At 38.8% G+C, this 27320-nt stretch overlaps 1 protein-coding gene across 1 annotated transcript in view; it reads right to left on the bottom strand.

Moving 5' to 3' along the window:
• Positions 1–27320, bottom strand: part of LOC134537276 (alkaline phosphatase, tissue-nonspecific isozyme-like) — a 440124-nt gene that overhangs the window by 78930 nt on the left and 333874 nt on the right. The window contains exons 6-7 of the mRNA XM_063377549.1: positions 11631–11838; positions 6044–6184 (exon numbers count right to left, since the gene is read on the bottom strand). Coding sequence (XP_063233619.1) covers positions 6044–6184; positions 11631–11838 — 349 coding nt within the window. The remainder of the gene's footprint in view (positions 1–6043; positions 6185–11630; positions 11839–27320) is intronic.

The raw sequence follows: 27320 nt of genomic DNA, 5'->3' as shown, positions 1-27320 counted from the left end.
GGTGATTGTTACAGTGACTCTGAGGCTGTTGACAAAGACATAGACTATGATGAAGCACCTAAAGCTGCCAAGATCGAAGAATGTGGCGGTGTCCTGAGACCGAAACGATGGAAACGACGTGATATATTAAATAAATCTGATCAAGCTTGTGATGATCACCGTCTCAAACATGAAAGTTACCCTGAGGTTGGTGGTAAAACGGAAGACACCAGAGATCATAATATTTATTATAAAGGTGCAAGGAAGATGGTGGTAGAAGAGAATGATTACACATCATGGAAAGATCCAAACATATTGGTTGACCGGCTAAGACTTCTACATGGTTCGCTTTGTGCAGGAAACTATTCGTGCATCAAAGAAATATCCTTCATACTCAAGGAACTGAGGAATGCTGGCTACATACAATATTGACTTGTTTTACTTGCATTTGTATAATGTAAAGCAATAAAATAAATAATTTAAATTATAAGAATGTAAAGTTTTTATTTCTTGTATTATGATTTCTTACTAAGACTTAGATCTCGTAACTTGTGCTTCCTTTTTGCCTTTTTTAGTTGATGGAGCTTCCAAATGTGCTTCCTTATTCGATGATGCATCCAAAATGTGCTGCCTTTTCGTTGGCGGTGCTTCCAAATGTGCTGTCTTTTCGTTGTCGGTGCTTCCAAATGTGCTGCCTTTTCGTTGTCGGTGCTTCCAAATGTGCTGCCTTTTCGTTGTCGGTGCTTCCAAATGTGCTGCCTTTACGTTGTCGGTGCTTCCAAATGTGCTGCCTTTTCGTTGTTGGTGCTTCCAAATGTGCTGCCTTTTCGTAGTCGGTGCTTCCAAATGTGCTGCCTTTTCGTAGTCGGTGCTTCCAAATGTGCTGCCTTTTCGTTGTCGGTGCTTCCAAATGTGCTGCCTTTTCGTTGTCGGTGCTTCCAAATGTGCTGCCTTTTCGTTGTCGGTGCTTCCAAATGTGCTGCCTTTTCGTTGTCGGTGCTTCCATATGTGCTGCCTTTTCGTTGTCGGTGCTTCCAAATGTGCTGCCTTTTCGTTGTCGGTGCTTCCAAATGTGCTGCCTTTTCGTTGTCGGTGCTTCCAAATGTGCTGCCTTTTCGTAGTCGGTGCTGCCAAATGTGCTGCCTTTTCGTTGTCGGTGCTTCCAAATGTGCTGCCTTTTCGTTGTCGGTGCTTCCAAATGTGCTGCCTTTTCGTAGTCGGTGCTTCCAAATGTGCTGCCTTTTCGTTGTCGGTGCTTCCAAATGTGCTGCCTTTTCGTTGTCGGTGCTTCCAAATGTGCTGCCTTTTCGTTGTCGGTGCGTCCAAAATGTGCTGCCTTTTCGTTGTCGGTGCTTCCAAATGTGCTGCTTTATCGTTGTCGGTGCTTCCAAATGTGCTGCCTTTTCGTTGTCGGTGCTTCCAAATGTGCTGCCTTTTCGTAGTCGGTGCTTCCAAATGTGCTGCCATTTCGTTGTCGGTGCTTCCAAATGTGCTGCCATTTCGTTGTCGGTGCTTCCAAATGTGCTGCCTTTTCGTTGTCGGTGCTTCCAAATGTGCTGCCTTTTCGTTGTCGGTGCTTCCAAATGTGCTGCCTTTTCGTTGTCGGTGCTTCCAAATGTGCTGCCTTTTCGTTGATGGTCCTTCTATTTTTAATGTTGTTTTGACTCTTGTATTATTGTAAATGGTTCTTGATTTGACTAGCGTATTGTTCCATACGGTGCATGTATATATAAGCGAGCTCTAGACAACAGGATGCTTAGTTTGTTACTGACGTGGTCGGTGTAAGGATCACCTAGTTTGTTTCTTCTGGTGCATTAATCACGTAATAACCTGTTATGCGAACTCTATGGCATCTTTACCGACTTTAACGACGAACTCGATGGAGGTTGTACATTCGACTGCGGGAACCATGACGTCAGCGTCGACGATGGTGGAGCATATCCCGTTGGCAACGTCGATGTCAACACTGGAGGAGACTTCAACAGACGTGGTACCGCCAGCAGAAGAGACTAATGCCGCTAGTGCTGGCTGCACAGGGAATCTCGACGAACGCTGGTTCGCCATCAATGGAGACTTCAATGGATGCCGAATCGACAACAACTAACGAACATCGGTGCTGTTACTGCGACAAGATTTTCTCAAACAACAGCAATGCTCGACGACATGAGAATAGAGAATGTGCCAAGAACCTATATCGTAAAATGTTTGTTTGTGAGAAATGTCATAAGCAGTTTGCCAGAAAAGATAATATGAAAACGCACATGAAGGCATGCAAAGGTCCTGCTGTTCGGCAGAAAGTAAAGGTTTCGGTGCAACAACGATGCATTGATGTTCATAAGAGTATGCCTGGAGATGGTGCAACTGCGGCATGGTCAGTATCTGGATCGGGTCTGAAAGGTTCGTCTTCATCACCACGGTATCCTTGCAGCTACTGTGATACGTCGTTCGCATTTGCTCATGATGCACGAAGACATGAGCGGAGCAAATGCACGAAGAATCCATCTCGCATGAAGTTTCGATGTGATGAGTGTCATTAATGGTTTACTAGAATTGATAATTTGCGACGACATGCGAAAAACTGTAAAGGTGAAGTCCGTGTGCCTACTGCTGAACTACCTGCAGAAATTTCGACTCCTCGGTTTAGGTTGAAGGCTCGTGAGCGTACAAGCAAGAAAACCGATGTGCAGCAACCGATTGTTATGACGTCTGAACAGGAAAATAAACCTAAGACTGTGTTCGGCGCATTACAAGTGAACGATAATGGCTTCTACTTGGCGCAGTCTGCATTTCGTGGAACATTGAAGAACTACTATTATTTAAATACGTTAGGTGAGTCGAAAGACATTTGTAATTTTCTTGATGATATCAGAGAGGACATAATCAATCAGCTTACTGATGATGTAGCAACAAACGGACCTTTGAAATATAACTTGTGGTTGGACTGTATATATGGAAAGCCATATCCGTTCGATGACAAAGTGAAGAAGTGTGCATTCAAGACATCGGCTGCAGTAATTTACAGTTCTAACGATGTGAAGCAAACTGTTAAAAACGGTATCCAGAAACTCTGTCAAGAAGAGGTGGACTATGTCTGTAAAGGTTCTGGCTGGACTCTGTCTAGTATAAACCGATTGGAGCTAAGAATTAGTCATTTCACACCGCTGCGGAACTAAATGATTATAAGATTGCTGGCTTTCGCAAATGATCCTGTAGTAGAATAGAAATTATGTAATAAATATTATGTTTGTAAAAGAACTTGTGGTGTTTAATTCCTCGAACCTGTTACTATTATGTTAAATTGATGTTATATTTAATTTTTTTGCATCGTCCTAGATCGTACCAAGGACCTTAGTCGACCTAATCAATCAGTATATAGATTACAAATTTATTTAATGAATTTTGGAATTTTTCCCGAATTTCTAGCTAAATAATTACGGATTTTCAAGATGGCGGCCAAATGACAAGATGGCGGGTGTCACAGCAATAATAAATGATTACTGCACTCTAGCGGATAAGAACTAAACTAACTTGGAGTCAGCGCACTCTCGCCGACGATACACTGATGATGGCTTCCAGCAGACGAGGACAAGATGGCGGACATGACGTCAACTACCTGACGATATATATGCTTTGAAAAAAAAGTGGTGGGAGTCAGTATGCCTGCAGCCACCGCGGGGGAAGGATCGGTCGCCATTTTTAATTTTTTTTTGCACTCATCGGGTTTGAACCGAGGACTCCGAGCTCCGTGTCGTAAATGTTTGTTTTTTAAATATTTTATTAAAAATTTTATTATTTAATTTTTTTATAATTTTTAATTTTTTTTCATTAAAATCGGATAATAAATTTAAAGATGGCGGCCGTAACGGAAATTGCAACGGTGACGTCATAATTCAAAATGGAGGATAACACAATGCCGGAATGTTCGAGAAAACGAAATGACGTCATCCAAGATGGTGGATCCAAGATGGCCGTCGGGGTCAAGGTCAAAGGTCAAGGTCACATCCTGATAGAGGCTTAACTGAGGCTTGAGTTAAGGATGCTTAAGCCTCTATCAGGACATTTCTAGCCGCTGGGATTTTTATGGAATAAATCGGGAAATTTTCCCTCGAAACGGGAATTTTTCCCTCGAAAACGGGAAATTTTTTCTTAAAACGGGAATTTTTGAGTCATTTTGAGTCATTTTTGAGGAATTTTGTGGAATTTTTGCCGCCGTGACGTCACAAATCCAAGATGTCGGGTGTCACAGCAATAATAAATGATTACTGCACTCTAGCGGATAAGAATTAAACTAACATGGCGTCAGCGCACTCTCGCCGACGATACACTGATGATGGCTTCCAGCAGACGAGGACAAGATGGCGGACATGACGTCATACTACCTGACGATATATATATGCTTTGAAAAAAAAGTGGAGGGAGTCAGTATGCCTGCAGCCACCGCAGGGGGAAGGATCGGCCACCATTTTTATTTTTTTTTGCACTCGTCGGGTTTGAACCGAGGACTCCGAGCTCCATGTCGTTAATGTAATTTTTTTATTAATAATTTATTAAAATTTTATTATTTAATTTTTTTATAAATTTAAAAAAAAAATTCGTTAAAATCGGATAATAAATTTAAAGATGGCGGCCGTAACGGAAATTGCAACGGTGACGTCATAATTCAAAATGGCGGATAACACAATGCCGGAATGTTCGAGAAAACGAAATGACGTCATCCAAGATGGTGGATCAAGATGGCTGTCGGGGTCAAGGTCAGAGGTCAAGGTCACATCCTGATAGAGGCTTAACTGAGGCTTGAGTTAAGGATGCTTAAGCCTCTATCAGGACATTTCTAGCCGCTGGGATTTTTAAAGACTAAAACGGGAGATTTTCCCTCGAAACGGGAATTTTTCCCTCGAAAACTGGAAATTTTTTCTTAAAACGGGAAATTTTGAGTCATTTTGAGTCATTTTTAAGGAATTTTGAGGAATTTTTGCCGCAATGATGTCACAAATCCAAGATGGCGGAGCCGGCTCTCGGCTCCACCGCCTGGCGCCTGTTTCCGGACATACATTCGTATACTACTGACCGCACTCCTCGTATAAGCTTTTAGAAAGACTAGGACTCTGCTTTCTATAGCAAAATGGGCAGATCTTGTGCGCCAACCGGAAAGCTAGGATTGTTGTCTCAGTTTTTCACGAAGGTCTTCTATCTAAACACATGAAGTTTGTCACCACAATATAAACAAAGCAGACTTTCTGATAGGCCAAAACGGTGAAGTTATGCCTAAAAGTTGCTATTACCAGGCAGAATCTGGGCAAGACAATAGTTAATCTCAATCTGGTTGTACTCTATACGAGCGTGTGCGAATGTGAAGACCTCACTCAGATGTATCCCATTGTAGCTGAGATTCTCTCACGGTTTTTTCTCGGAACAACTTTGGGTCCTCAGCCACCACCTGATCGATTGGAACTTCACCAGCCAAGACCATGACAGCACCTGCAGCCGCTGGGCTGGAGTACTGTCAACTGCACTGTGTATGACGTGTGTTTCATGCTGAGTATAGGAGAGTTTGTGATCCAGTGCAAGCCTCAAATAGTTGAACGAGGTGACAAACCCGAGACGTTCTCCCTCTAAGGTGACGCTCGGTAATGCCTCCATATCCAATGGAATCTTCCATACTGCATCACGCACTTGGACTTACATGGGAAAAAAATGATGTTTGTTTACTGTGGCCACATTATTATTGCAGCCTTCTGTTCAATGTTAAACTCTGAGGTTAACAGATTCAGGGCATCATCGGTGACCTGAAGGAAGACAGCCTTCAGGAAAATGCAGATGCATGTTATGGTTAAATAGCATATTGCATAAAAGAGAGAGAGAGAGAGAGATCCGAGGACAGAACCCCGAATCAGCCTTTACTGAGTGCCTTATCGTCAAGTGTCAATGCGCAGCTTGATCACGCAAGTTCGTCTGGTGAAGTTATTAGCCAAAAGCGGTGGAGGTTCGGGGAAAACCGCATGTCACAGAGCGAAAGCCTGCGAAAAGGTATTACATAAGAAGTGTTCAGCTGGCAGCAACTCACCCTCGATGAAAAGGAAGAATCCTCTCGGGTTCTTAAGAAGCATGTGCAGGGCTATCCGCGTCATCTCGGTGAGGGACGGGTCACCTTCTGGCCCCGGGTTTCTGTCCGCCTCGAACTCCATGTGCGAGTAGGCGAACAGACCTGGAAAAAGAAGAAAACACACCCTCGATAAACCAAAAGAAAATAAATAAATCAGTGCATGGTTGCCTCGCGCGCTAGAGGCGAAACTTGACACTTCGATGTTCCACTTGTACGATAAAACATCATGTTATAATTTACTCGAACTGTAGGAAACCGAATAATATTAAGTAAAAAAAATGTAGGTTCACACTGGAGGTTCATAAACTTAACACACATGGCAACGAAAAGCCTACAAGTGTCTTGTAGTTGTCAAGACACTCTAGTTTATACCTTCATCCAGCTCTTCTTTCTGAACCATACCTATTTTTCTCGTAACCAACCAGCTTGCTTAATGCGTGATTTTTGCACCCCGCATGAGAGATCCCAGGGTTTTTCCTGTGTCTATGAGGGTTTTACCTGGGCCAAATTTAACCTAGTTTTAGGCTGGCAGCCTGGTAGGAAACTATGAAAGTCGCCCTCAAACAAACCTATAACAACCAACACAATGCGGACAGCAATGTCCAAGTGCCCAACCCCCTCAAGCTGGGATGGGAATCTTGAGTATTTTGCAACATTCTAAATATCTTTAAATGAAATTGTCGGACTGGTATGAAGCTTCTATTCCCCCCAAAGAAGAGTGGGTATATGTTTAGTGGATCTAGTAAACTAGAGAATTTTAAATCTGCAGCTCAATAAAACCATAGCAAACGTGGCTTTAATGAAACCTTAATAAAACACTGAACTAGAGAACTGTCAACAGATAGCTTAGCTTTGTATTTTTATGTATTGTTGATGAATTCTTTGAAATTACTTAACTTACCTCAAAAATATCGAGCTAGTTTTAATAAAGTTAAACTATTATAATAGGAATATTTTGTTTCACAACTATCAGTGTTGTATAGATAAACAAGCGAAAATTTAAATTATGCGCCCTCGCTTTGTTTCTGATACTTTTATAAGGTACTTTAAGGTGGAAATATTTGATTATTACATTAAGTGAATTAAATTAATGAGTTGTATAAAATCATGAAAATTTATTAAATACATACAATAGAATTAGTTCTGAAATAGCGTGATTCAAAAATTATTTTCCATTACCTCTATTTAAAGAATCTGTCTAAGATCATTTATTTACTTACTTTTGTCTAGACATTTTGTTGTGATGACTTAACAGTTAAAATTCTGAGTTACTAACCATTGTGCAATGAGAAATTTCCATAAGAACCAGCCATATTTTATTAACAAATTCAATGCCCTGTTGATAGGAATTGCATACATGCCTATAGTGTATTTCCTTGGTCTTGAAATAGACTCTCTTATGAGAACGAATCCAAATTTATTTTAACTAAACTAAACTAACGGTAACTTTGCACATTATTGGAGAGAAATAAACATGTATCTTTCATTTCTCAATTTTACTTCTTGGTTTCTTCATGTAAGCTTGGTTCAGTTTCATGCTCTGAGCAAGGATTTACAAGGTTCCACAAAGCTAAGAAGAGGAAGGCCAAAATAAAATGCGGAGGCATTTTCTGTCGCTCAATTATGTTGTGTGTGGAGCAAGGGATCATTTGCCTCGGAATTCATTTTCCACGTTTGAAAAGTTAATAATACCAAGAACTGTGCTTTCCCATCCCCGTTTTTTTTTATCGTGGAATATCGAGGTTGATCTTGCTCGCTAGAACCTCGCTAAGAAGGGAGTGAAAAGAAGAGGAGAGAGAGAGAGAGGGAATGGATGGAAATCGGTGTTGGGTAGAAAGGTTTGGAGATTCATTCTCGGCTCCCGGGGGCGGATTCGTCTTTTTTCATTTATCTGTTCGCTTGCAAGTGGCTGGCGACGGGTAAAGAAAAAAAAAATTGCTCCTTTTTTTTTTATCCCTACCTCTTCGCCCTCTTTTACTCTTCCTCTTTTCCTTTCGCCGTATCACCCCTGGAGCGCATTCATCATGGCATAAAGTACTTCTTCGTCGCTTTGAATCTTGCGCTCCGTTTCCTCCTTCACCTGGTTCTCTATTTATTTTTAGTTCCTGGGGCGACCGACGGGGAAAATTTTCCGATACTGCTCTTAAGGAGAAAATTTTCCGTTCTTTTGTCAATTACTCTGCATATGAAATATGCAAAAAATAATAATAAACGTGTTGCACACGGACCCTCGACAGATTTTTTTGGACAGTGGTTCAAATTATAGTGACATTTGTTGTTGCTAATGTACACGAGTCAAAATTGTTGTTAGGGTTGCAGATGCAACAAAACTCTAAACAGCAAATTAAGATTAATTTTATTACAGTGATTTTAAAAATATTCAGATTAAAAAAAATAATATTACAAAACCAATCCGGGAAGACATATTGCAAATGAAATGCTTTAGTGTCCAATCCACACCTAAGCACCGCCAGGGATACACAGCCTGTCACACTTGTATTCTCGTAACTTTTAACATATCCAAAATTCTTCAAGATCCCCACACTAAGGTATGTCAATGTGAGGCTTTAGTATGTTTAAGTTTACTCTCCCATATGAATGCGTTGTTAATTGAAATGATTCAGGTTCGTAAACCGAAGGTAAGCTGCTAGAACATTTAGAACCGGTACATTTTGTACTATAAGATGTATACAATTAAAAAATTTGGGAAATTTTACGGGATTGTGCTACTAATATAAAATGAAATGATTTAAATTTACTCCTACTTTAATACTTTATTAATAAAACTGTGTGTTTTTTTTTGCTAAAGGGTGGATATTGCATGCTCTTTTAAACTTACAATAAAAATATTTTTTGAATTACCTATCTGTATATCTGGCAAATGAGTGCTCATACAATCTATTCTTATGGTTGCAGAAGTTTTATTGGTCCCATGTTAGAATAAAGGTTTCCATATAGCAATTTTCTTGTGGAAATAATTAGTTTTGACATGTGAGCGTAATCTATAGCACAATAACAGCAACAATAGCCAACAACCGTTGATTTCAAGCCGTGGTGTTTAAAGCCACGCTTAAAACCCCAACAGATCAAAGAAGAATTTTTGGCCAAAGCAGTACATCGTATAAAACACACTTTTTGGTGTATTTTTTGAATATGTGGACCATTAGATGTTGTACATCGGTTAGTAAAAATCAGCTTGAAAGTAAGATTAGTTCCTTCCTTACCATTTCATAGTTTCAAATGACACGCGCGTATGTATTTACACTCGTTGAAATTTTAACTCTACCATGAGATTGAAGGACGAATAAAAAAAATTGACTAAAGTTAGATGAGAACCTGTTGTATTAAGTATACAATTTAGTGGTGGGTTACACATTTTTATATGAATGTACACTACATCTTTTTTTCGTTTAGTACTACTAGTATGGCACGTCTCATGAGGATTTTAATTTTTTGTGAGAAAAAAATTATTTTGTTAGCTTTACTTTGGGCTCTTTGCAGGTCTAAGAGTGCAGTACAAAAGGAAGAAAAAACAAGAAGAATTAAGTTCAAGTGGAGAACACGGGTGGTAACAAAGAATATGCGAGGAGTGTGTTTATATAACTTTAATGTAGAACGACGCGTGTTGGCCCAGCTGCGGGACTGACTGTCTCTTTCCCCGAGAGCCAGTAGAAATACAGGGAAGAGCCGCATGGTGGCCACACAGGGACAGCCGTGGCAGTTAATTAACTTAAATTTGCGCTCGTGCGCTCTACGTCGTGTTTACTTTTATTTTTTTTTTTTTCGAGCCTTCGGGGGGATACAGCCACTCGCAAAATAAACCTCAAGCTTCCCCCCCAGTTTTTCAGGTTGTTTGCGAGAACGCAACGCGGTACATTAAAATTACGAGGTTTATAAACGCTGGTCTAATTAAATACAGCTTGTGGCACGTTCTTAACGTTGGTACTCCACAGTCCAGAGAATGAATCCAAACCACAGTGTGACGAGATTGATGTGAGTGGCTTATGAAAGTTTTAACCCGGCTGCGAGAAAAAAATAAATAAATTATACCAGCCAACAAAAGTGTGAAGTTTAAATTTAAGCTCACAAATTCCTTTCCAACAACTTCTCGGGGATGAAAAAGTGGAAAACCAAATTTAATTTAAATGTTTGCAAATTTGTTCGTTCATGAAAAAATTTCAATTTTATTTCCAAACGTTACCTTCCAAATAGGTGGGGAGATTTAATAATAATCTAGTAATAACATAATATTAGTTTTGAAATTTGCTATCATAGTCCACTGATACCCTGAGTAGTTATTTTAAAGTAATATTTTGGTTAATTCGTGTATTTTTAGAAAATTGTCTTTCTTTCTACTTTCTCTCTGTCCTTTTACCCCTTACGGTACACTTACGAGTCTAGGTTTGAATTGAAAATAAATTTCACTTCTATCACGTGTACCTACTGAGTTACATGCGCTTTTTTTAATTCAGAAAGAAAACACCGATGTTTTAAGCTATGAAACCTGTTCCTTTAGGAGACAGCCCGACTTTTTAATATAATTTATCAGCTTTCAATACAAATTATAGAATAGAATTTTTCACTAGAATTCGGGCATGGTCTTAGCTTCTGTCTATTTTGGTAGCTACATATTTTGTGGTGTGGCACACCAGACTTTTTTTTTTGCATCTTCTACTCATTTATATTAAACATAACATTTTTTTATTGAAAAAAAACTGCATCATGTGTTTTTCGCAAATTTGAAATCACTTTTACTAATAAATTATTTGAAAAAATAGATAAATTAACATTATTACCTAAAACATTGTTTATTAGAACCTCTATCCAAAGAGATTTTTTTTTGCTAGTAGTTACGGGCCCACCCAACAGATAGCGTCACATGTCGCGTGGAACATGGTTTCAGTTTCCACTGCAAGAGTCTGACTTCTATACCTCCTTCTTTTTCTGTATATGAAATCACTTTTACTATTGAAATTAGTGGGAAAGTATATAAATTAACATTATTACCTAAAACATTGTATTAGAATCTCTATCCCAAGATTTTTTTTGCTAGTAATATTTAGGGACGAGCCAACAGATAGCGTCAACATGTCGGGAGGGGGGGGGGGGGGGGTGAACATGGTTTCAGTTCCCACTGCGAGAGTCGGGGGACGCACCACAACGCCGAAATACCACAACGCTGAACGTACAATAACGCCGAAAACCATAACGCCGAAATGCCAAATTGACCACAACGCCGACATACGTTAACCCCGAAAAATGTCATTGCAGGACTGCCACAAAGGTTAGGTTAGGTAAGGTTAGGTACACAAATTCATTCAGTTGTTTTTCATTTTGCTCCTGTGCCCCCCCCCCCCCCCTCCACGCAGCAACATTTTTCGGCGTTACTGTATTTCGGTATTTGTGGTACACAGCAGTTTTCTATCTGTCGGCGTTGCGGTCAATTTGGCATTTCGGCGTTATTGTACGTTCGACGTTGTGGTATTTCGGCGTTGTGGTAACGACCCCAAGAGTCGCACGCGTGTGTTCTGTGCGGCGCGTGAGTTACCCAAAAGCTGCTCCACGGAGCGCGTGTTCACTTGCTCCAGCTGCTCCTTGCTCCACACGTACTCGGCGCGCACGCCGCGCCGCTTCTTGTCGCGCAGCCAATCGTCGATGAGGTTGCGGCCGTCCAGGCGACGGCCCTCCTCGTTGGTCATCTCCGGGTCGCGCGCCACCTTGGGCAGCCAATGGCGGCGCCCGCCCCCCAGCAGCACCTGCCGCAGGCACAGCGCCAACTGAGACCCGTTCCGGACCGCGCAGAGAACACAGCATCACCTCCTAGAATACAACAACCAGCTGCACCCAACCCACCCTTGCATGTCGTGTGTTCCCAGGGGTTCGTAGGAGCGGCTCGCACAGCTTTACACTACACACCACACCCGAGTTTAACTAGGTCACTTGAAATTACAGCACACCGACAAGCCTCTAATGCACACCAACACGATACTACATCACACCAGTTAGCCGAATTAGGTACACGTAACTTTTTATAGCATTACACAACCTACCAGCGCACACACAGGCCCGTGTGCCAAACCTATCCAACAAGACACGCACCCCCGCCGTCGATTCAAATGATTCTTCACCAGTGTGGGGTGCACCTGAATTACTATGCACTTGGCGAGTTATAGAAACTTCGGTTTCTGGCCTCGCCCACGCTTAACTGCCCCGGATGGCAATATGATGAATCGGCGGCGGCACCCAACCCAATGCGGACAGAAATGTCCAAGTGCCCTACCCCTCCGCATTGTCGACTCTTTTCTACTCTGTCCAACTCTTCATCCAGATCCATCCTTCTGTTTCCCGTAACCAACCTGCACGCATAGTGCATGACCTTTTGCACCCCGCATGAATGAGCCCAGGGTTTTCCCTGTGTCTATGCAGGTTTTTACCTGGGCCCAACTTATCTAGTTTTAGTCTAGGATAGTCAGCGAGGGGAGTTAGTAATGGCAAAAACGCTGTTATGGCTGGCCAATCCCCTCCTAGCACATGATTCATGCTACCTCTCCTGCATGGTTCTCAACCTGCATGATTAGAGCGTATAAGCTTCGGTCTGAGACGCACTTGGAGTCTTCCCTTCCCAGACCTCTCCCGCACACTCATAGCTTTAAGTTAAGTTAGGAATAAAACTCCTAGAAAAGTCAGATAGTCCCTTCCCTTACCGGTCAGAAAATACGATGAACAACATATCACCTATCCCAGACCGCTCAGATAATATTGTATAATTCTTCATAAGCTACATTAACTCCTATAACGGCCAGGCAGAACTGTGTATTTCGTATGTTAAATCCCTTCCCGGACCGGGCAGAGAATACGATGGACAATTCTAGAACGATTAGGTAACAATGTGTATTACGTAAGTAACTTCCCTTCTCAGACCTGTCAGAGAATACAATGAACAACATACTTTACCACCTGTCAGGGGCAGCTCAGAAAACATTCTATACTTCTACATAAACTACATTACATTCTGGAACGGTCGGGTAACACTGAGTACTTTGTACGTTACTTTACTTTCCAGACTGCTCAGAACATTTTTTATACTTCTTCATATACAACAATACCTCCTAGTCTTCTTCATATACAACACTACCTCCCAGAACAGTCAGGTGACACTGTGTATATCGTATGTTATTTCCTTTCCCGGACCGGTGTGAGAATACAATGGACAACATACTTTACCACCTGTACCGCACCGCTCAGAAAATATTTTATACTTCATATACTACATTACCTCCTAGAAAATTCAGGTAACACTTGGTATATATCGTATGTTACTTATCTTCCCGAACCGGTCAGATAATCCGATGGACAACATACTCTACCACCTGTCCCGCACCGATCAGAAAACCTTTTATAGTTCCTTATTATACTACATTACCTCCTACAACGGTCAGGTAACATTGGGTATTTCGTACATTACTTCCCTTTTCCCAGAGAAAACGACGGACAACTTAATTTCCCACTTGTCCCGGACCGTTTGGAAAACAGGCTTCACTTTGTATAATTTATTTTAGAACTTTCAGGAAAACACTTTGTATTTCGTAAATTAATTCACCTCTCTGAACAGAGAATTAGATGTGCAACATACTCAACCATTTCTCCTGGGTCGCTCAGGAAACATAGTTTAAATTAAAAATTACATTCCTTTCTAGAATATCTTTGTCCTGGATCATGCACAGAATAGTATGTACAATATATTCTACAAGTTGTATTAAACCACTTGGAAAATACTGTACTTTATATACTTATTACATTTCACTCTCGAACGATAAAGGAACGCTGCGTATTTAATCCTGTCCCGGGACGTTAAGAGAATACTGCGTGCCCTCCATTCCTTCTATGAATAAGGTTATAAGGTTTAATAAAAGCTTAAGAATTCAATAAATTTCCTACAAACCAAACTGTTTGTCTATGATTATTAAATTGAAACGGTATGAATGTGTTGCTTATGAAGACAGGTTTTTGTTTCGCACTAGTCAGTGCAACTTTTGAACTAGTTAAATTATAATGACGTCATGACAGAGCGAGACTAGCGATGCCAGGCGTGTAGCAGAGGTTGGCGCGCCCCGCAGAAGGAAAGCCTAAGATTCACAAATCATTTCGTACACCCCAGAACAAATTATTTTCGTGTAGATGCAGATTTATTTTAATTTAAAAAAAAATTCCCGGGTTTTAAAAAGCTAAAATATTTTTTTTGAAGTATCGTGTGACGTAAATATGATAAAGATATTAAAAATTAGAAAAAAAATATTGAGTTGAACATTGCAGCGATCTTTGTAAACCTTAAGCTTCTGATGTTAACTACGGATTTTGTGTGCAGCATTGTTTCTGTAGGAACTTTTTTTAAAAAAATATTTCCAACCTTAAGCCTATTCCCCTCGACATGATCTGAAAAGTGTTTAAAATGTAAGTTGTCATATTTGGTCAGTTCCCAATCTCATTTAAACTTTGAAGCTGTCGAAAAAGAGGACACAAACATGCCTCTAGTGCTAGCAAAAAAAAAAAATTAATAATAATATGCATTGGTATTAGGGCTCAAGATTGATGCCAAAGAGAAATATTCTGGAATATCACAAAGGCTCTTAAAAAGATAAACAATAAAGTTACATGACCGTTATAAATATTTTTAAATTATTAAAGATCTAAAATATAATAATTTTTTTTATTTTAATATTTTTTATCTCTATCATGGTTGTTATATTTTGGTCTCACATCTTTTATCTTTCCCGTAATAGTGCTAGTTAGAAACATCCCACGAAAACCTAAAGTCTTTCTACAGATAAAACATGTCTGTGCGGTCACTTCTCCCCGCGTTTGTTCATGTACACCGCAGCGGGAAGCCTTCTTTTCACAGGCGCGAGAGCAAAACGCCCGATAATGCATCTTCGGTTTTTTTTTGTTCATTTTAAATAAATATGGCGGTGTTGATAAAAGGATACTAATGGTCAATTAGGTTAGGTTAGCTACATTATAAATACTTTAAAACATTGTGGACGGTTGATTTGGTTAGGATAGGTACATTAAAGATACGGAAAAAAAAGCATGTGAACTTCGGGGAACTTCGGGTTTTGGCTCTCTCGTCTGTGAAAAGAAGGCTTCCCCACCGCAGCACTACAGAAACAACCAAACGACAACCTTCTCCGGCGGCGCCCGCGTTGCAACTGTTAACCGAAAAATTGACAATCGATATGTACGCCCGCACGTTCTGATTGGCCCGATTCGGAGTTAAGTCTGATTGGTTGGTGGTCTTGGCCACCCGATGACCTTTTAGTTTCGGATTTATCGCCGAGTGATCTCCACACGGAAAAATTTGATCGACGATCCGAGTGAATTCAAAAATCAAAATGCGTCGTGAAGAATCGGCCCCATACGCGATGAACACAGCCTAAAATTAACTTTTGGTTGAAGAAGTCTTACTGACAAATGGTAAAGTAGCCTGCAGCTCTTTTTTTTTGTTTGCCGGCTGATCGTCGAAGCAAATAAATTAACGGCACCCATGTAGAGCCCGGCAAGGCTAACCACGTAGTAGCACGTAGTAACTGCTTTGCAAATTTTAACTAATGCCGTTACAACGCCCACATCCTTAGAAATGTACAATTTTTCCCTAACAAAACCTCTTTTTTTTCCCCCTATGGTCAGTGTATAGAACTGGCGCCTGTATACAGTATTCGTCTTTCAGTCCTAAAGGGGCTTTTTATGCGACGAATAAATATCAATAAAAATATTTTTGAAGAATATTGCTGTATTAAAAGGTGCTTTGTAGCATTTAACGTATCGTGCCTAATTTTACTTCAAAAACGTTCGGCTGCGTTGTATCTCAAAGAAAAACTTGCAACTGGCGCTATATCTATTATATGTATTAAATTGTTATTTATAAGTAGAGACCTGCAAAATTCGCGGCTTCGATGGCCTTCAGGATAGACTGCACATACCCCTGTACACTGGGGCAAATAACGCAAGTTTATTGGCTGCCGACTTGTAAGTCGTCTCAGCTGGTTTGTCTGTGATTCGATCCTTCTTTGGTTGAGGGATTATAACTCGTTGAGATTCGTCCAGATGAACAGTAAGCCGATAGAAAAATTATCTAAGAGGTATATGTGTTTGAATTCTAGCCTATCATCGAATGAATCCGCGAATTTTGCAGGTCTCTACAAGTTATGCCGAGTCATTTAGTATACAACAGAGCCCTGGTTTCAAAACTATATATTTTTTAAAATTATAAGTCAATATACATGACATTTATAGCAATCTTAATATTTATGAAAATAAGCGTTATTAACATAAAAATATGATATATCACAATATTTTATTTATTCTCAACCTAGGTGCTGACGGAGGTTCCACTCTGCCACTGGAAGAAAAGATATATATTTGTGAAACGTTTATAACATTTAATTTTTTTTCTTCAAAGTGCAAGGAAAACTCAGTTAAATATCAATATATTTTTACTAAAACCCAACTCAGTTATAATGTTCTATATTATACAGGAAATTAAAAATGTTTTCAAAAATGGATGCATGGCCTCTGCGTGCGGTGGAAGGGAAACTTCATAACCAGAGGTAAATTAAATTTTTAGGGTCCACAAATATTAATAAGAAGTGTTAAAAGTGTTAATTTATAGGCGAATGTACATGCATGCGAATGCATGAGAATGTGTGAAAGTATCCGAGTTAACAAGTATACAAGTTTACAAGTTGCCAGTGCGCAAGCATGCAAGAGTGATACAATGCAAACATATGCCGTCGAGGGCTGCTGCTACCATTTTTGTTTTCAGCAAGCTATTTGACAACGAAAAAATGTTTACAGCGGAAATTCAAACAAGAGATTTAAACTAGTAACAAATATTTAAACGAAAATCCTGCAAAACAGTCTTACGATTTTGCGACTCTCGACTTTATTAACTCTGTGTGTTTCCTAGTTTTTCCGTTACGTTTATTTCGTTGCACATTTATGAAAGCTTAGCATAAAGATTGCAGAAAATTTTACTTTAAAAAAAAAGTCCGCACTCTACTTGCGCGTCGTGCCACCTATTGATCAGAGATTTCAACCTATATATAGGTATTTATATGATTATTTTTGAAACATTATGTATTGAAGACCGTTTCAGATAGTGCTCAGTGAAACGGAAAGTATCGAGCATGTATTTCAACTGGAGACATTTGCCGAGTCAGAAAAATAAAATGATGTTAAACACGCCGCGGATTTTCTCGCGTGAAGTTGGCACCGTGTTCGCAGCTGTTGACGTTGATTCACGACCTTGCTTACACGTGGCTGAGCCCCATTGGTTCCTGTCCTTTATTCGACACGACCGAGTAAAACCATTCGTCTCGTTTAAACGTCGACATCGAAGCGCAGGGGAAATGTCAGAAAACCCCTCGACGTGAGTTTCGAATGGCGCAAACAGTCCGTTGTTATATGTAGTTGTATTGTCTTTGCAGTCCTGCAACATAATCGATCAGACAAATAATCCTCTCCCCCCGCACAACTTTATGCACATTCCGTGCCGCGACGAAAATATATTTGAAGCTTTGGGTGAAGTTTTTTTCTCAAGCAGAAATTATGAAATATTAAAATTTGCAAGGTCACCCGGCATGTCCAAAGAGTGATAAAAACAAAACTTTTTGAATTTTCTATGAGATGAGCAAATAATAATCACGCGGTATTTTTTTTTACTTGTAGACTTTCATAAAGACGTTTTTTATTGCATGGAAAAAAAACTTCTGCATAAACAGACCTTTTTAATGTTTTCAAGCAGCGCGCGTATTTTACATAGTCCTATTTCTATATTACTTATGAATCTTTATAGTCACACCTTATTAAATAGATAAATCCAAATCTTGTTTCTCGAAAAGAATTTAATATAAATTTATCCCTTTTAACATCATAGAAGTGCACATTACAAAAAAAAATGGATGAATGAGATATATCTAACTTTCATTTATAATATAGTAATATGCAAAAAATTTCTAATTTTTACTAGCTCTATCACTTTTATCACTTACCTTTGTCAATTCAGCCCTCATATTTATTTATTATTTACTTCATGTTTGATTGATTTCTGAAAATTTCAAAATAAATTTATATTAAGTAGTAAAACTTTCTCATATATATATATATATATATATATATATATATATACACACATATATATATATGTGTGTGTGTGTGTGTTATTCTATTCCTCTAGCAAGTTTTGTGAATGACATCTAACATTCAACTGTTAAACATTCTAAATAAAATGTAGATACCACATTGGAACAAAAAAAAGTGAATTTGCCAAGCATGACACGAAACAAGCTTATTTTTTACAAAATATTTTTAGGGAATTTCTTATTTTTTAATTAACGTTTGATTGCTCATTACACTTTATCCGCTTGTAGGGTTTCGAGATGAATTTTCCACTTATTTCGTCTTAAGCTTCCGTGTTTGAAGAGAAAGAGGGCTATGATGCTTGATGGTGCGGGGGAGGAGGGGTGGTACGCTCTCTCGGGAGACAATTTCCTGCCTTGTAATTAGCTTCGGTTCTGCAGGCTGGCCACAGACCAAAGAGTGCGGGTTGCGGAGCGAGCTATATGGCTTCCCGTCTCCGAGCGAAGCTTCGCTTCAAAAGAGCTAGCCGACAGATACGGAACCAATCATAACGAACACGTATTCCACCAAAAAAAAAAAAAAAAAAAAAAAGGGGGGGGGGGGGGGTTTCCCGCAGAAAAGGCGCCAAAATGACAGAAAGCGCGATGATGCATTTTCTGGTTACATGGTTGAATTTCTAAAACTGGATAATTATTTTCTATATCTTTCTTGGTTTCTTTAATATCCGTTTAAAAATATATATACATATATATTTTTTGTTTTCAGGGTTATATTATTTCGAAAAACCTGTGCTGGGTTTTTTTACAATGCCAGGACAAAAAAAAGGCTACCAAAATTCCCTGCAAATTAAATTGAGCCATGCTTTCGTTTAAATCTCTCTACTCGTCTAAAACATTATCATGGGTAGTGACATGTAGGTTTACGTTGGAGCTACGACAAACTGTTTTATTATTTGAAAAAATGAAAATAAATCCATCAGCTAAATCATATTATTATTAATGAGCAACAAAAACAAAAAAAAATTGAGTGAATTTTTCAATACAGCAAACTCATATGATCTCCTGGTTTTCATGTTGCAAATAAAATTACAATCAGTACTCGGACACTTAATTTAACGTGGAGTTGTTTATAATAACGCCGAGTGTGATAGATGTATTGAAAAACGAAATAGACGTTTTTCAAATACCATAATTTATGGATGCGAATCATACACATGCTTCCTACGCCCGCCGATAGAATTCGCTGCCTGAATCGTAAACCTCAGAAGTTACACTTCCATGGTACTTTTAAAATACTAATGTGAAACATTTTAAAGCACATACTATAAAACAAATTATACGTTAAATATATTTGTTCCAGCTTAAACGACTGATAGTCTGTAAATACTTCCTTCAAACGTACCTGAACCTTATTAAACTGATTCAAAAATATTGTTATGAAAAATGTAAAAAAAAAAAAACAAATCCTTTCAAGCGCGTGCATTACTGCTGATATATTCTCCTCCTAATCATTGCACTGCCACTTTTCTTGTGTATTTTAACTTGGGATTACGTTTTACTATGACTATTTTAGTTAACCATATATATTTCAAGGCAGTTATACTATCGTAGAGTTTAATTTGGAACACCAAAACGTTTGGTATAGACCCAATATTTACGAAAGTGACTATATACGGTTTTGACGTGACAACGCCTAATAAATCGATGAACGCCGGCTGCACACACGAAAAAGTGTCCCGTTACGCACATTGTTCCGTTACGCTGTGTCCCGTTACGCTCATTGTTCCGTTACGCTGTGTTCCGTTACGCTGTCGGGCAGTGCGCGAAAGAATGCGAGTGAACAAGTATGCAAGTGCGCAAGTATGCAAGTTAGCTGTAATGTAAACATGCAATAGAGCGTTGGTGTCGCTATATTTCTTCTGCATTCGTTTTACAGCGAATCAGGTACACAATGGAAGTACCACTTGAAGGTTCTCATTTGTAAAAAAAAAAAAAAAAAATGCTAGAAACCATTTCGCCATCAAAAGGCCACTGTGTTAGTCCATGATATTGTCTTTAAGTCCAGATCATCTGTTTGTTTTCTTTTGCAGCTGAGTTTTTCGGAGTTATTGTTTTATGTACGAATGTTGAAGGCAATGATAGTTGCCACTTACGTCGTCTGCAGTAACCTACGGGCGAAAATTTACTATTTTTTTTTAAGTTTTTTTAATGGCAATAATTTGGGAGCACGTTTTTTAAAAAAAATACTTAAAACATTTAAGTTGTCGGGCAGGTTGATAACCTCTCAAGCGTACGAGTTTTCTCTAAGCGCTTGTACTTCCAGGGACGATAGCACTCCAATTCCAACACCACCTTTTAGTACGCGATGCTTTTCGCAGCGAAACTAGCGCGCACGGTCGCACTCAAAAACGGCGGAACTCCTTAAACTGCGACGACTCCGCCCCGGGCGGGAATTATTTAGCGCTTCCTTCCGGGAAGCGTTACGGAGGTAAAAGGGGAAAAAAAAGGGGGGAGGGGGTTTGTGTGTGTGGCCTACCTGGCCTACCACGTCAAGACTCGTCGCTAGCGAGAATGAGTTCTTTTTTTTTCTTATTTTTTTTTACCCTCCTGCTTTACGAGCTCATGAAGGTCTCGCTTTACGACCCTCGCACGTCCGACGGAGGCGAGGAATACGAGCCGACCCCGGGCGCCGCTAGCAGACGAGTGGAGAGGGGGTGAGAGGAGATGAGCCGTGCTTTCTAGCGCGCCGCGTTTCCCGCTAGCGCAGCGCTCTGGACCCCCGGCGACACTCGTGCGGGGGGAGGGGAAGGAAGAAGAAAAATCCACAAACCTCGTGGGCCCCAGAAAGAGTCAAAAGGGGCGGCAGGCGAGAGCAATTGTCACCGGCTCCGGCTGCTGGAATACTTGAAAAGGGTCCCGGGAAGAGAGAGAGAGACAGAGAGAGAGAGAGAGGGAGAGAGAGAGAATAGAGGGAGCGGATGATCTAGAACCCTTGAGTGGAGTGGTCGGTGTTTTATTTATTCTTCTCCCCCCCCCCCCCCCTACAATTCACCCTTTTCTGGTCGAGCAGCCCCGGGGCTAGCCAGCTGCATTCATTAAAAAAAAAAAAAAAAAAAAAAAAAGACCTCTTTCTCCCCCTGTGATCGAGTCTCTTCGCTACCCGCGTGTCCTTCCACGCATGTTTGCTCTCGGTATACGGCATCCGGTGGGAGTAGTACGTATATTTCACGAATTCTAAAAGTAGGTGAGGTTAAGGATTTTTTGGAAAGCACTGGGAAGCTCTATGATGTTAAAACAATCGCTCGATGTTTATAAGAAACTATCTGGCATCAGCGAGATGACGACAATTGAAATTAGAAAATTTCATGTGTCACTATACTTTGTGAGGTAAAGTGTTAAAAAGTGTGTAGACATGTACACATCGGATTGTTTGAATATGTACATATTAAAATGTAAATATCATATTAGTAAAAAAAAATATTGTAACTAATTATAAGTACTACAGACTCATTTTAATTAATACAATAAATCATGAAATTAAACTATGTGTTGTGTTTTACTATCAAAACCCAACTTGTACACAATGTGTTTCATGATGCTTGTGTTTTGTTACAACTAAACCTGTCATGTCCATATTAAACTGCGTATTAAATTATTACTAACATTACATCAATAAGCAATTTAAGCACAATTTATGCTTATAGTTACAATTTTTTTTTTGTTTTGCGATGAGGTACAGGTTTTTTATATTTATCTCGAAATCATTTTAAAGTGGACTTACCAAGTTTTGTACGAAAGATCCTCATTTGATTTTAAACAAATTGAAGTCACTGTAATTAGCGTTTATAACAAGCTTCAGATGTTTAAAGTTGTAATAAATTAAATTTTTTATTTCACTTTGAACTGCTTTAGGTGCTGTAAAGTTTTACTGTATTTCTTGTTACACGCGAAGCAACTTTAGTTCTAAACTTTTAAGAGTTTTCTTACTTCACATCTTCGCACCACAGGTTTCTCGTGATATTCGATGCTCATCTATTTCCTAAATGAATTTTATAACAGTAAATATAACGAAGGGCTAGGTTTTAGAGTTTACGAGAATTTTGTACGACTAATTAGCAGATGTGAATAATTATCTTCTTCAGGAATACAACACATCACACTGAAGTTCACTAAATACATATGAAAGTGGGATTATCGGGAATTCTTTTGCGTCGTTAAAAAAATTTAATACTTTTTCACTATTCTGGTTTTCTTTAAACTGTCTTACCAACTTCCTAATTCGAACGCATCCGAGAGTACGATACATGACATTAATTCCGTTGCCTCAACTCGCGGTTTCCAAATGATTTTCAAGTTCAAAATTATGACTGTGATAGTGTGGTGGGTGCCACAATTTATTCCTGTTTTCTGTCTCATTTTACAAAAGTCACTAGATCTAGTGACTTATTCCCTCAGTTGGTGACTATCTTGCTTCAAATTTTGGCTGTTTGTTTTAACTTTCTTTTTAAAAAAAATTTAAATTAATTATTCTCTAATATATTACTTTTTTTCCCCTTTGGCCAAATAATTTCGTTTCTCCAATGAATTGACCAGCATTTTTAAAGTAATCATTTTTCTTGATGCCACTAGTTTTTTTTTTTTTGACCCGGCGTTTTGGAAACTCGTTACACGTTACGCCACTGTGAGGCGCTGCTGCCGTGGCCAGCGTGGAGCCAGGAGCGAGCGGTATCGCGGCGCGGCTTCTGTCAGACCGGGGGAAGCCAACATTTCACAGACGAGAGAGCCACACCCGAGGTTCCCCGAAGTTCATGCTAGCTTATTTCCCCCCGTTCTGTCTCATTGTATAAACCATTGTGGCATTAAATTTTGCGGTCGATTAGGATAGGTTAGCTAAATTATAAATACTTAAAAACATTGTGGATGGTTGGTTATATTAGGTAAGTATAGATACATTAAAAAAAATACTGTAAAATCATTTTATTGTTGCTTAGCAAATAACGTTTTTAATATGTAGCTATCCAGGGCTAGGAAACCGTTAACATGATTTCACAGTATCTCCTAACCAAATCAACCGTCCACAATGTTTTAAAGTATTTATAATGTAGTTAACCTAACCTTTTACAATGAACAAAAAAAAAATCCCCGGAGATGCACGATCGGGCGTTTGGCTCGCTCGTCTGTGAAAAGAAGGTTTCCCGTCAGACCGGGACTCGTGCTGAGAAGCTGGCCGAGCGCCGGAGTGCCCGAAACACCGCAGAACTGTTTTATAATGGGGCTGACGAATCGGACTCGGGCAGCGACGTGTTGGGAGAATTGAATGCTGCCTTGTTAAAGCAGTGCTTTTGCTTTGCGTGGTGGTTGCCCACTTAAAGATGGCTACACATCGACACTGGAGGTAAAAAAAACATTTTGATACAATTTGACTTCCTCCCTGCGAGAACCTCATATCACCGGGAAGCCTTCTTTTCACAGACGATAGAGCCAAAACCCGAAGTTCACCGAAGTTCATGTTTTTTTCCCCGTATCTTTTATGTAGCTATCCTAACCAAATCAACCGTCCACAATGTTTTAAAGTATTTATAATGCAGCTAACCTAACCTAATTGACCATTAGTATCCTTTTATCAACACCGCCATATTTATTTGCAATGAACCAAAAAAAAAAAAACCGAAGATGCACGATCGGGAGTTTGGCTCTCTCGTCTGTGACAAGGATTCCCCATATCGCCTGCCCTGAAGGCAGTGAACAAGTTTAGTGACAATTTTTTTAAATTACATGCTTACGTATTGCAATTCACGATTCTGTAGCTACAATTACGTGTTAATTTTTGGCATTTCAAGCACCTAGTCCTTGCATGAAAATATCGTATTATTTTCAGCTGGAATATGAATTTGCTCGTTTACAGTATTGTGTGGCCCACCACTTAACTGCCTTTTTTTTTTTTTTTTTAATGTGACACATGGACTCTCAAATTAAAGGTCACTTGTTTTACGTAACTACAAGGTAGTTACGCAATTTTAAGTAATTTATTCATGCGAATAAAATACATAGTATTTTCAACGTTAATATGCTAATTACTGCAGTATTATGTAACAGTGGTATTAGTATCGCCAGAGTTCTGAATTGAATTTGTTTGCATTCAACGATTGCGTAAAAAAATACCTTTACGTCATCAAATTTTAATGAACTTTAATTCTGGGGGTATGGACATAATAATAATAGTATTTATTTAATTTACTGCCGTTTTATAGGAATTTCCTTTAAAAAATTTATAGAAGATTATAATATCAACTTTTTAACTAACTATTCTCGGGCATATTTATTAGGTACTCTATTATTTTCAAGTGGGAGTTTAGTTTGTATACTTCTGTAAAGTAGTAATTAAGGATAGTTAAATTTCACATTAACGTTCCATTCATACGCTTTTACAGTATACTCTTCTAGGGTATCTTCGATTTTGGCAGTATTTTGGAGTTTTATAGTCTGATCAAATGTTTTCCAAGTTAACTGATATCTGCGCGGTATTGGCGCTATTTAAATTAATTTTATATATTTGCGCGTCTCTTTTCTACTTGCGAAATGGTTTCTTAATTTAGTTAAACATAAATTTATTTCTGAAACAGTTTTCTTGAAAAGTGAAACTGAGCCAGGTATCGCGTTTAAAATAGTTGTCAGGATTGAACTAAAGAAAGGTCACTATTTCAACAACAGTAAAAATAAAACAAATTTACTAGCTAATATCGACAGTGCAGTTGGTTGAAGCAGTCATTTCGTTTCCAGGGGTTGAAATTTTGAATGTTATTTATGACAAAATGACAGATATATACCTGTACAATATATATGTAATTTTTTTAGTTGTAATATTAGATTAGGTTTAGTTTTGTGTAAAATAAAATATCAATAAATTATTAAACGATATGTTTCTTTGGATACTATACATTTCATTAAGGCAACTTAGCACTGAGTACATTAAAAAAGTATTTTTAAACAACTATAAATAGAATGAATGTTCTATGTTTAAATGTATTTTGTACCCTAGGAAACATTTAGGATTAATTACTGGAATTCCGAATTTTTGGTATCTTGGGAGAAAATTTAGTGTGGTAAACATATCTCAGGAAAGTCATTCAACGGGAAAATAAAACAAAAGAACAAACCTTTGCTTAAAAAAACACATGAAACATTGAAATTATACTATGCTAGGATTTTCTTCAAATGTCTTTACAACGACTGAAACGTAAAAAAATGTGCTATAAATTACTTTTGCTTGTGACTTAGGTAACATAATTACTCAAACTTAAATATTGCTTGTACGTATGTATCTGTGTGTGTTTTTCGGGGGGGGGGGGGGGGCAATTCGGTTCAGAGTAAAGGGAAAAGGAGGCGATTGTAAGGCTGCTGAGCCGGCAGCGTAAGAGCAATACAGAAACCACCGGACGAATATTATTCCCACATTTATTCGGCTAACCATATCTTAGAACAACGTACGCCCAACGATGCGACGGACAAAGTCCTTCGCAATACTCCACCCGGGCGTGCTATCAAACACACACTCGACGCGTCGCAAAGGGAACGACAAGGAATGTGATTGGATCCCCGCGTAGGAGAGAAAGAGACTCCAGTATTGACGACGACTCTGAAAAGCGGCAGAGCTTCAGAAGAAAACCACGCGAGTGGAAAACTGCTGAAGATGACAGAGTGTAAACCGTTTACGGAAAGCATTTAAAAATACACTGAGGGTGGATGAGTATTACTGTTTCCGTTTTGTTTTTAAACCGGGTTTTTTTTTCTTTTAAAGAGTGATAAAGGCTGAAGGCTTGTGTTCAGAACGATTTTTTGACATGAAACTCTTGATACAGATTCTTGAAAGCACCCAAGGGACTAGCACTACACATTTATCTTCATTTCTTTGCCATGTGATAGTAGAAATATGCACGACGAGAAGACTGCGCGCCAATTCAGAGCCTTGCGCTAAAAGCAAAAGTTAGCGTCGCACTTATCATCCCGCCTCACTGACGCAAATGCACATCTGACTAGGCTTTCATCTTAACTCTTTGTCTGATGGAGAAAATTTTTTTAAATTGTAAATTGAAAATTAAGTTTTTAGATCAAGTTTCTGGTATCTGGTGTTTCGTAGTAACTAAGGCGAAGAGAAAGTTGATTTATCCAGAAGTCCAAAAGTGTAAAACATAATAATTGTTACAGTTGTTTTGAAAATTATTAAATAAAATTTAGAAAGTAAAATTATGCCTCATTGATAAAAGTAAAATACTTTTGCATAATTTGCTTTCACCAAACTTTTTTCTTAACTATTCGATGGAATTATTTAAGGGAGAGACAGAAAAAAGCAGTTTTGGCTTCAATAGTTTCCATGTCGTAACTTATCATTTACTCCCTCTTTATTTTGTTTTTGAGGCCACGTCCGAGGAAATTATTGTGTATTCTGACGTTTCGGCATGTAATGTTGCAGCCATCTTCAAAATCGATCAACAGCTTTAAGCCTGGTGTTATGTATGGCACGGTAGTATTATGTTAATGTTCCTCTGGAAACTTGTTCATGGTTGTGGATTGTATAGTTGATTCCTCCATCTTGGAATGTGACTTCACGGCCGCCATTTTGATGACCTTCAACCATCAAATCCTAAATATTCCCCAAAAATTCCGTATTTTCGTATTTCCCGTCTTGAGGAAAAAAATTCCCTTCTTCCCCTCAAAACATTTCAGAGGAGCAAATGACTCAAAAGTGGCATAAATTAAAAATCTACAAGCCTACGGTAAGCCTTTAAAGGGGACCTTTGTCCTTGACCTTGATATTTTGGCCCTGATCACGCCTTAAATATGATGCATCAACTGAATTTTGACATCTAGTTTCCATTTTTACCGCAAAAACAAAAAAAATAATAAAAATACCAAATTTATAAAAAAGATGTAATCAAAAATTTGCATAGTGGATTTTAGGGTTCCCTTTCGAACCCAAAGAGTATATTTAATTAAAAGTTAATACATTTAACATTATTAGAAAAATATATTAAAAATTTCAATTTAAAACACGCCATGAACTTGAGAAGAGGTACTGGTTTTATTTACAGGTGCATGAACTTGTA

Source organism: Bacillus rossius, chromosome 12 (genome assembly GCF_032445375.1).
Source record: "Bacillus rossius redtenbacheri isolate Brsri chromosome 12, Brsri_v3, whole genome shotgun sequence".
Taxonomy (NCBI): Eukaryota; Metazoa; Arthropoda; class Insecta; order Phasmatodea; family Bacillidae; genus Bacillus; species Bacillus rossius.
Note: the sequence above shows the minus strand (reverse complement) of the source record. Positions and strands in the feature narration are given on the sequence as shown.